The sequence below is a fragment of the Gymnoscopelus microlampas genome (genome assembly GCF_963454915.1).
Source record: "Gymnoscopelus microlampas genome assembly, chromosome: 21".
In the NCBI taxonomy this organism is placed as follows: Eukaryota; Metazoa; Chordata; class Actinopteri; order Myctophiformes; family Myctophidae; genus Gymnoscopelus; species Gymnoscopelus microlampas.
Genome location: NC_139958.1, coordinates 44355156 through 44367106, shown reverse-complemented (window position 1 = coordinate 44367106; position 11951 = coordinate 44355156). Strand labels below are relative to the sequence as shown.

Genomic DNA, 11951 nt, shown 5'->3' with positions numbered 1-11951 from the left:
TCAAATGGTAAATATGAATTACTATTAATTAACTCCACTCCAATTAATATTTACCATTTGAGCACTATACCTATCATTAGAGTAGAGCTACAAATCTCCTGTCATTAGAGTAGATCTACGAGTCCTGTCATTAGAGTAGATCTACAAACCTCCTGTCTGTGGGGTATATCTCAGCGGTGACCACATCCAGGCTGTTCCATGCAGAGATGCTCAGGCCGTTGTACAGGCACAGCATGAAGATCATCATGGATTCACTGGTTCCAAACCACAGGAAGAAACAACTGATGCCCGACAGCACCATGGAGCCCCCTAGTGGAGAAATGACCACATTACTATAGTAATATCAATAGAAATGATCAGTAGTCATAATTATGTAATTACCAGTGGTGGAAAAAGTACTAACATTTTGTATTTAAGTAAAAGTATCAATATCTGCAATGTCAAAATACTCAATTACAAGTAAAAGTCTGCAATTAAAAATGTAGCTCTTTAAAGTACCAAAAGTAAAAGTACTCATTATGCAGAATGTCCCATTTCAAGTTTTCAAAACGAATCATTTGAAAATAGCAGATCTACAAGCTCACAAGGCGTCGCATTGCGATGCATTGTGAGCTTGTAGATGGGCTATTTTCAAATGGCCAAAATATATATAGGGCATATATAGTGGGTAATGTATGTTTTGTAATAATAATCCAAATCTACAAAGTAACTAGTAACTCACATGTTCAAATACATTATAGTGGAGTAGAAGTACAATATTTGCCTCTGAGATGTAGTGGAGTTGAAGTAAAAGTACTGAAAATTGGAAATACTGCAATAAAGTAAAAAATACCTCAAAACTGTTACTTAAGTACAGTACTTGAGTAAATGCACTTAGTTACTTTACACCACTGGTAATTACCTAGCATTATGAGCCGCCCTATCTTATCCATCAGCAGTAATTAACAGTAGTAAATGAATACATTAATAATAATTATTACCTAGCATCCTGAGCCGTCCTATCTTGTCCATGAGCAGGGCAGAGACGATGTTGCCGGGCAACACGGCCAGCGTTCCCAGGAAGTTGACGAAGTAGACCCAGTAGGCGGAGTAGTCGTCATCAAACTGCATCTGACAGCCCGTCTTGTTGTGATGAAACGAGCTGTTAATGATCGTAGAGTTCGTCAGCTTGGTGTCGTCGATATCTGGAAGAGGAGAGACGTGAGAGGACATCAGAATCAGAATCATCTTTATTTCCTTCACAAGTGTTACCAATAATACTAATGAAGGCTCTGTTCCATTTAGTGTAGCACAGTGGTTCTCAAACCTTTTCATTTCAAGGACCCTTCTGGGTCCATTTGGTTCCATGTGTACACTCTCAGACACACCCGTAAGGGGCATTTGGAAACCCCTCAAGGGGAACCATGAGGGTCCCTGGACCACACTTTGAGACCCACTTGTGTAGCAGAGTGTTTCCAGTGAGCCAACCTGCACAATATCAGCACCCTGACTGTTTGACCAGAATGGAACAGAGCCATCATTATTAGTATCATTGGTAACACCTGTGAAGGTCAATATGGCTGCCATGTGCATATAGAGCCAATACTCTAACTTCCGCACTCACTCCACTCGTGCCCTCGGCACTCGGCGCGTTATTCCAGCCTTGAGGAGCGAGGAGGAGAGCATTTCATGTTTGGTAACAAAGAGGGAGACGAGAGGTAACCAGAAGACTCTTCCCAAAACACGCTCGCCCCCATTTTTCTCACCGACCAGCGGTTCTTGTATTCTTGTATTTGTTTTACAGAGGATAAGGTTTGAAATAAGTTCAGGGTTAGGCATAGCTACTGAGATTCAGTTTAGGAATACGGTTATGTTTAGGCATAATTTTACTGAGGTTATGTTTAGGAATACCAGGTGAATCCTCGCGGGTTTGCCCCAGGGCGACTGTGTTTTGGGGCGAGTGTTTTGGTATTCAGACGGAGATGTAAAGAGGGAAATAGATCTCCGATCTCAGTGGTGCTTGGGCTGAAACTTGACTCATGCAATAAGATATAAGGATAATCTGATAAACCACATGAACCCCAGCTAACGTATTCTGGGGGGAACATAAACCAAACATTGCCAATCTAGCTCACAGTTAGCTCATATATTGGCAATGTTTGGTCTTTTTAGTCACATATATCTTAATAATAAGTCAACTTTTCCGAGGGCGAGTGGACGATTGTGTTCCAGCTGTCCTTCTGATGGATTTTTCTTGGCTTACAATGTGTCTATCTTCCATAAAATAGCTCTGAAAGTGCTGTCTGTCTGTCTGTCTGTCTGTCTGTCTGTCTGTCTGTCTGTCTGTCTGTCTGTCTGTCTGGCTGACGACCAACTTTAATCTCCTCAGGGGGAAACCAAGGAGATGAGCTGTACGTGTCAGGTGTCAATCACCAATCACCAAGCTGAAACAGAAAGACACTAGGGGGCAGCACACCCCACAGAGAGAGAGAGAGAGAGAGAGAGAGAGAGAGAGAGAGAGAGAGAGAGAGAGAGAGAGAGAGAGAGAGAGAGAGAGAGAGAGAGAGAGAGAGAGAGAGAGAGAGAGAGAGAGAGAGAGACAGACAGACAGACAGACAGACAGACAGACAGACAGACAGACAGACAGACAGACAGACAGACAGACAGACAGACAGACAGACAGACAGACAGACAGACAGAGTATGTGTGCAGGGTTGTAGGGTTCGGGTATGTCACTTTATGTGTGCGCGTAGACTGACCTGTGTTGTAGAAGAAAGAATCCACAAAGGTGCAGTTTTTGAAGTAGGTGGCAACTGAGGAGACATCTTCAAAATAACAGTTCTGGAAAGTGCAGTCAATGAACACCACCGCTTTGAACCTCATAGCAATGAACCTGTGGAGAGGAGAGGAGAGGAGAGGAGAGGAAAATATAATTATAACATTAGTGTAAATAGTGGCACATGCAACATTTTCCTTGATTTGAGTAACACAACATTTCATGCCAAATGTACAGGATGGTCATAGATCCGGAACCAGATCCAACATTGAGTAACCGGAATCACATTTCAATCACACTGTCAGAGCTGGTATGTGGACTTCATGTCTACTATGCAATTGCAATTGTTGTTGTACAATCCTTCGATAATTCGACAAAGCTCTGTGTGGGTGGTGAGGCCAAAACCTCTTCTGCCCGGTTCTCCCCGGTTCTCCTCAGTGGCTCGAGCAATTGATCTGAATTTGCACACAGCCATTGACCATTGACCATGTTCACGGAACAGCCAAGCCCGTTTTTCGCTTTCCCCAAATGTCAGCTGTTTATTAGCGTTTTTGTGTTCGATGGCTCCCGGGTTGCCAAATCATGTGCGCATATCCCCCCACGGGTATGGTCTAGTTGTTTTAATATCAAGGACCAATGTTTTAATTTCAACTCTGAGAGTTACGGGTCCATTTGGTTCCATCTGTACACTCTCAGAGTTACAGACCGGTAAGGGCCCATTAGGAACCTGCTGTAGGAATCGTTGAAGGAGAATTTCGGCCCACGTTTCTCTTACCTTTAATATGATATCCTAGGACGAGCGGTACAGCAGAAAAAAATCGTAACTCCATCCTGAATCGACCGCAGCTAAAAACCCGAGCCTATGGGACTTGCGCTAGGTCGCGTATTTTAATCGCTTTTTTTTTGTCCCCGACGGGCTGCCGTAGTCATTGCAAAGTGACGTAGATGACGTCACGGTTGCAATCTCGTCTTGCGAGACTTCCGGGGAGGCGCTTCCGACATGAACATTGCGGATGATATTTTGTCCATAGCTACGTTAGATCTCAAAGGTAAAGGGAACTGTTAAGGAATCGGACCCTTGGGCGTGGGTTTAGGTTTTGGCCCCCATGTATGAAATCCTGTGCTCCAGACGTTGTGTAGCGAGCATAAGAGAATCATGACCTGAAGGCAAAAACAGAGAGCAACGGAGACAGAATGAGAAAGAGAGGAGCTGAGAGAAGACTTTTAATTTCCTGCCTGTTAGAGATAAAGGAAATGGAATAATGAGGTGGGGCAGTTGAATTGTTGTATTAGGAGAATGAGAAATAGTGTTTCAGTCCCAGACGAGGAGGACAGACTGCTTTTTGAACCATTACCAACGTCCACACAACCACCATTTTACTCTCACTGGGTGGAGGGGTGGGTGGGAGACCCCACCCTATGCAGGGTTCCCACCAGGGTTAAAGGGATAGTTCACCCCCAAAATGATTGGGGGTGAATCTATCGATTAGTCACCCCATGGAGACTTGAATTCATGGATATTGTTTTGTTTTTGTCGCATTCCTAAGCCAATAATTTGATGACCGGCAGTGGTTCCGGTAGGAGACACAAAGAGTCTCCTTTGTGTCTCCTACCAGAACCGCTGCTTACCGGTCCGCTGGTCATCAAATTATTTTTGGGTGAACTATCCCTTTAATGGTTAAGTAGCATGTAACTTTCCATTCCATTTTTTACCACTGAGCAAATAGAGCCGGCCTGCTTGCTCAAGGGAATGTAATCTTGACCTTCAGAGCAAGATTCGTGTCACATCCGGTGTCTAGGTGAGACATGACCTTTGACACGATCTAAATGTCTCAGGGAGCAGGGAGACAAAATACAACCACCACAATCGTATAATATTCACTTAGAAATTTACAACCATATTTTGATCTTACCGGCATTTAAAGCAACATTTTGCATGAAGAAAATTGTCTTAAATGCCGGTAAAATCAAAATATGGTCGTAAATTTCTTAGCGAATCGGGGCCATTGTTTTAACATAACTCTACCAAACAGATTGGACAAAATGACACTTTAGTCATTAAAAAAACTGTCACATAGTGAGGCTTTAACTAAATAACGCACTGCAATTTCTGTGTTTTGAGGTCCAGGTTCGCATGATGAGGCATGATTATCATTCTGCTTTATTGCACAGCGTTGTTGAAGAAATTGACTAGAAATGAAAGATGAAAACAAAATGAGTTAACTGAAATATAAATAAAAATGAGGCTTTAGAAAAAGAAACTATAACTAAATGAAACTATTGTGTGTTTACAAAACAAACTCATAGAGAAATGTCCTTTGTTTCAGTGTTTGTAAAACAAAATAGCAGAACCAAATGGACCCGTAAGGGTCCATTTGGTTCCATTTGTACACTCTCAGAGTTACACACCCGTAAAGGGAGTGTTTCCAGTGAGCCAACATGCACAATATCAGCACCCTGACTATGTCCGACCATAATGGAACAGAGCCTTCATTAGTATCATTGGTAACACCTGTGAATGTCTTACAATTGCTGCTGTGAATAGAGCCTATCGAGGCATATGGTGGCAGGAAGGGGTACAGGGAGAATGAAGTCCTGGGGAGTTAGGTGGAGTCTGAAGAGGTGAGTCTTCAAAGATTACGGGTCTGAAGTTCTGACTGCAACGGGGAGTTTCTTCCACAGTTTGGGTTATGTAGTGGTGTAAAGTAACGAAGTACATTTACTCAAGTACTGTACTTGAATACAATTCTGAGGTATTTTCTTATTTTATTGGAGTATTTCCAATTGTCTACTTGTACTTACTCCACTACATCTCAGAGGCAAATATTGTACTTTCACTCCACTACAATGATTTGAAAACTTTAGTTACTAGTTACTTTGCAGATATAAATGATTACATTATAAAACATACATTAACCACTTTAGTCCTATTTTTTTTTGTAATGATTTGTTTATTGACAATACACAGTGTATACATATCAATATCATATTTCTTTTCTTTTTTTCTTTTTTGTAAACAAGACAGAAATAAAAAGACAAAGAATAAAGGAAAAAACATGATACACAAAAACACAAAGAAAAAAGACAAAAATTACAGAAACAGTCCCCCCAGACCCTCCCCCCACCCCATTCCCAGAATGGTACACTACTCAACCCTCAAAAGTCTCTTATTTTCCTCTTTTCACAACACCTTTCAGACAATTTCAAATACAATAAGACAAAAAACAAAAAGCCAGAGGAGAAAGAAAAATCAAGAATTAGGAGACAATGATGGAAGAACATCAAGGAAATTACCCCAGATTTTCTGATATATTGCAGGATTTCTTCTTACATTATATAATATCTTTTCTGGTGTGCAATAAGATGAAAGTTCATTTAGCCAATGTCTCTGTGAAGGCGAATTTTCAGATTTCCAATTAACTAGAATAACTTTCTTCGCGGCTGTACTGGCGAGTGATACAAAATATTTTTTATTAAAGTTTATATTAATCAGACTGACGTCCCCCAGTAACCATATTCTTGGGTCATGTGGAACGTCAAATTCTACGACCTCCGAGACACTGGACAAGATGAACTTCCAATAATCATCTAAGCATGGGCAGCTCCATAACATATGAACCAGGTTACCTTCTGATATTTTACATCTTTGGCACATAGCAGAAATATTCCCATCAATCTTGTGCAATCTGAGTGGGGTAAAGTAAGTTCTATGAAAAATGTTAAATTGCATCTGTCTATGTTTCGTAGAAATCAACACTCTCTGGGATCTTTCTAAGATGTTTTGCCAGTCCGCGTCATCATAAGTGCATCCCAAGTCTGTCTCCCATTTATGTTTAAAAGTCATCGCATTATAGATCGGTAAATTTTTGTTTAGAATATTATAGATGGAGGATGTTAGACCTTTGGTAGAGGTAACAAGTGTACTGGTCATGTGATCTTCCAAAGGGGATCTATTTGGGATATTTGGAAAGTCTGTAGATTTTTCTTGAATCCAATGTCTAATTTGGAGATATTTAAAAAGGTCATGTCTAGGAAGGTTAAATTTGGACGATAATTGTTGAAAGTTTGACAATATGCCTTTATTATATAGATCCCCCACAGTTCTGATTCCATTATTGACCCATCTCTTCAGTATACCATCAGCTATGGGGTATGGAATATTAGGGTTTCCCCATAGAGGTGTCAGTCTCATCAGAGAAGTATCTTTTCCTAATAATTTATGGGACTCCTGCCATGCTTCAAAAGCGCTCAATATTATAGGATTTTTTGTGATTTTGGAGAGGGTTTTCTTAGAGCCCAAAAAAGGGGCGACCTTCAAGGGAGTTTGACCAAGCTCTAACTGTTCTATGTGCAGCCACCTGACCTCACCAACCTCAGGATGCAACCACGTCCATAAAGGGCGGAACTGCGAAGCCAAATAATAATATCTAAAATTAGGGAGACTTAAGCCTCCCTTATTATAGGGAGCTTGGAGTGAGCTTAATTTGACACGTGGAACTTTGTTCTGCCACAAAAATGTGGAAATGGGTTTATTAAGATCCCTAAAAAACCCTTTAGAAACAGACAATGGGATGCACTGAAACAGATAAATAAATTTAGGTAACACATTCATCTTAATCGTATTCACTCTACCAATTAGGGACAGTGGCAAGTCAGTCCATCTTTGAATATCGATTTTAACTCTCTCCAATAGACTTAAATAATTGTCTTTAAAAACCTTATCATGCTCTTTTCTAATTTTTATTCCCAGATATTTGAAACCACCAGGACAAGTTTTCAGTGGATCGATAAGTTCTCTGACATTCGTATCATGTGTATTTAAAGGAAGAACCTCACTCTTAGTTAGATTTATTTTATAACCTGAAGCTGCGCTGTACTCCTGTAAACACTGGAACAGTGGAGGGACTGAATCGGCTAAATCAGTCAAGTAAATCAATACGTCATCAGCATATAAGGACAGCTTGTGTTCAATTTGACCAAATTTAACTCCAGAAATGGCTTCATTGGCTCTAATTGCAAGGGCAAACGGCTCGATGGCGATCGTAAACAACATGGGAGAGACGCAGCAACCCTGTCTAACTCCTCTAGAAAGTAAGAAGGGGTCCGACATGTGCCCGTTAGTAAGAATTTGTGCCTTTGGCGCATTAAAAAAAGTCTTAATGTATTTTATCATTTTTTCTCCAAAGTTCATTCCCTCAAGAGTCTGAAATAGGAAGCTAGGTTCAATTCTATCAAAACATTTTTCCGCATCCATTGATATTATTAATGTGGGCTCCTTTGTCCTTTGGGCAGCATCTACTATATGGAACAAGCGGCGAACATTATCTGACCCTTGCCTCCGCTTGACAAATCCTGTTTGGTCAGGATGGATTATTTTTGGCAAGACCAGCTCCAATCTGGTTGCGATCATTTTAGAGATTATCTTATAGTCTGCATTTAAAAGACTTCGGGGTCTATAAGAGCCACATTTTTGCCTATCCTTGTCAGGTTTAGGTAATAATGTTATAGTTGCCAGTTCCAGAGTCGGTGGGAGGGCTTGTCTGTCCAATGCATCCTTAATCATATTTGTCAAAGGGGGTAGTAATTTATCTGAAAATGCTTTAAAATATTCAATTGGAAAGCCGTCTGGTCCAGGGGCTTTATTATTTTGTAGAGAGTTAATGGCCAGGAGAACCTCCTCCTCAGTTACATCAGCATCTAGCCTTTCTTTATCCTCTGGAATGATCTGAGGAAGAGGTACGCCCTCCAGAAAGCGCTCCGCAGCAGCATTAATGGTGCCATGATCAGATTTATATAACGTTTCGTAAAAGAGTTTAAATTCAGCATTGATCTCTTTTGAGCCAGTCAGAACACTGCCCTCTTCGGTAACAATGGAGTGAATAATCCTGTCTGCATCCTCCTTTTTAATCTGCCATGCTAGAAGTTTACTTGTTTTATTTCCATATTCATAATAGTGATAGTTGGTCCTAGCCAAAGCGGCCTCCGCCTTATTAGTGCACAAATTATTGTATTGAATCCGTTTTGAAGTCAAAGTATTAAAAATGTCCACTCTATTAGTCTGAGAGTGTTGCTGTTCCAGCATTTTAATTTCTTCGTCCAATTGCAATAGGGTTTCTCTCTTTTCCCTTGATTTATGAGCACTGTATGATAGAATACATCCTCTCATATAAGCCTTAAGACTTTCCCAAATATTGGCATGAGAAGCCGTGTTCAAATTAGCCTCAAGAAAGTGATCAATTTGGGTGTTCATAGATGAGATAAATTCCGGATCTTTTAACATGAATGATTTAAATCTCCATCGAAATGTGGAAGGCCGTGTAGTCTCCATTTTCCAAATCAACTTTATTGGGTTATGATCAGATAGTGCAGCTGGTAAATAAGCACAGCTCGTAACCCTTGTAAGTATTTTGTGGAGCTAGAAACATGTCGATCCTACTGTAACTTTTTTGTGAATTACTGTAAAATGAGTAGTCCTTACCATTGGGGTTAAGTGTACGCCAAATGTCACACAGTCCTAAGTCCTTCATACCATGATTCAACACCAAGGCTGCCCTGGATGGTGTGAGTGTCTTTGGCTGCGAACGGTCGGCTGCCGGCGATAAAACCAGGTTGAAGTCCCCTCCGACAAGGCACTGGCCCTCGACTGCTGCTAGTTTCAAGAGAAGGTCACTAAAGAATGATGGATCATCATGATTGGGACCATATATGTTTACTAATGTTACCCTGTTTGAATTCAAAACACAATCTAAGAGTAAGAATCTGCCATTCCTATCCTTTTTTACTGAGTTCAATTTGAACATTATGTTTTTGTTTACAAGTATGGCAACTCCCCGTGCACTAGTAGTATAGGAAGAGAAAAAGACGTGGCCGATCCAGTCCCTTCTTAGCTTCATATGCTCCAGATCTGTAAGGTGAGTCTCCTGAATGAAGGCAACACCTGTGGATAATTTCTTTAAATAAGTAATTATTTTCTTCCTTTTGATTGGAGAGTTAATTCCCTTTACATTCCAGGAGACAAAATTTAGTTCACTAGTCATTTAAATGAATATGGAGCATATTATAGTAATAATAGATTCCCAGTCAGGAGTACAGCGCAAAAGGATTCCAACAATGTATAGTGAGCTATAAATCAGGTATTGTGTCATGAACAAGGTGCCGTAGCTATTAAAAGATAATAGAAAGCCAAAGTAGCGACCATTCAAAACCCCAGGAGCCCATGAAAAATCCCCAAGAAAACAGAAAAACAGAAAAACAAGCATTAGATGGGCTACTCTTACCTAGTGTAAGGCTGCCCTCACAGTTACTAATCATTTCTCTAAATACCAACCTCAATACAAAACAAAAATAGAAAAATTTAAAATAAAGTAGTGAATTGAAGCCTCCTTCAGACAGATCTGCAAATAGACCATATAATATTTTTTGGAAAAAGACATAACCACACTTCGCCTCACGGTGGCGCCAATTACCCACGCACTTTTTAGAAGAAAAAACAAAACAGGCCGAATCTGGCATTGCAGTCTTGCATCATCACCGTGCAGTGTGCAGACATTCTTTGCATTCCAAACTCGCCCCCCCCCCCCCCCCCTGCTCCCAGCTAAATCTACACAACGCACCACAGAAATAAAAAAATATAAGGTAAGCACAAGTATGCATATACTGTATAACTGTTAAGTGCATCAAAAAAAGTACAACTATATAAATTAAAGGGGTGAGGAGTAGTGGGCGAGCTGGCAGGCCAAGAATATTAAGTGAAATAATAAATCCAGACATTTCAGTTACTTTTAAAGGTATTAATTCTAAAATCAAATCTTATACTATAAGAAAAAGTAGTCTAAATGGGCCTATAAAAATGTCAAGTGTAATGTAGATGGAGGCTTCATCACTAGTAATGTCACTCATAGTAAATCACAGCATCGGTCATAATTATTCCCCCCCTCCCTAACAAAACAAAAAAAAAATCAACGTTTTAAGACATATCTAGTATTTGAAAAGCTAAATTCAAGGCTAATTCAATATCAAAAACAACAAATCCTCCATGTTAGGGTATTTTTGTAACAGGAAAAGAAAACAAAAAGAGAAAAGCAAAACAAGTAACCTAGCGGTGGAGTAATCTTGAATAGACCAACAACCTAATAATACATACATTTATAATATATATATATGTCATTTTGCAAGTTGTTAGATCAAAAATAAATAATAAAATGAAAATCAGGCGGAGCCAGTACAAGAAAGAAAAGTGCAAAGTGGTGACCCAACATATAAACAAAAAGATAGTCCTTATATAGTCCAATTTTAACAAGAAGGGTCCCCCTCTATGTGCAAAGTAAGTCAACAAAAAAAAATGTCTATAACAGGGGGAAAAAAAGCATTGTAAATATAGTTATTTGACTTACTCTCAATCCTTTTTCAGGAAGAAAAAATCCCGTGGCTGTCCTGCCCTAATGTCCGCTAGGTTTAACCTGTTGAAAAAAGAAAGATCCTGACGAAAGACTTTTTTAATCCAAGGTCTTCACGAAGTCCTCCACTTCTTCTGGTGTGTTGAACCATTTGACCGCTCCACCGTGGGCAACGCGCAATTTTGCTGGATGATATAGGCGATAGTCAGTGATGTTTTTATCCAGCAACAGCTGTTTTGCAGCCTTGAAAGCATTCTTCTTGCGTCGCGTCTCGGCGCTGCAGTCAGGGTGGAGATATATTCTTCTTGTGTCGAGGAAGACTTCTTTCATCTCTCTAGATCGGTGGAGAATCTTTTCTCTGTGTTTGAAGTTAAGGATTCTTGCTATCAGTGGCCTGGTCTTGTCCTCAATGGGTTTACCGAGGCGATGACAGCGTTCAACGACAAATGTGGTCTCAAAGACGATAGGGTTGAGGACCTGTGGAATAATGTGTTCCAGGAACGCAGTGGCATCCCGACCTTCAGCTTTTTCTGGTATATTAAAAATAACCACGTTATTCCGTCTACTTCTGTCCTCATAATCATTCAATTTAATTTCGGCGTCTCCCAACTTCTTCTCAGTTTTACCCAGTCGGAGAAGAACGTCCGCCATGTTGTCTTCATTACGCGATACGCGTACTTCCAATTCTCCGACTTGATCTGATACAGTTGTTAGAGAGTTCTCGATTGTCTTGAGAGCCAGTTGAATGTTGGATGTTTTGTCATCAATCTGTTTAGACAAATCATCTTTGCAATCACGTA

At 40.3% G+C, this 11951-nt stretch overlaps 2 protein-coding genes across 2 annotated transcripts in view; both read right to left on the bottom strand.

Annotated features, from left to right (window-relative positions):
* The window catches only part of LOC311038260 (GTPase IMAP family member 8-like), a 487341-nt gene that overhangs the window by 142464 nt on the left and 332926 nt on the right, over positions 1 to 11951 (bottom strand). The window lies entirely within an intron of this gene.
* LOC311037573 (synaptic vesicle glycoprotein 2C-like) overlaps positions 1 to 11951 on the bottom strand; it is a gene marked incomplete at both ends in the record, with an annotated part of 36599 nt that overhangs the window by 1221 nt on the left and 23427 nt on the right. The window contains 3 exons of the mRNA XM_084046790.1: positions 150 to 309; positions 981 to 1184; positions 2739 to 2872. Of these exons, the coding sequence (XP_083902916.1) occupies positions 150 to 309; positions 981 to 1184; positions 2739 to 2872 (498 nt within the window). The remainder of the gene's footprint in view (positions 1 to 149; positions 310 to 980; positions 1185 to 2738; positions 2873 to 11951) is intronic.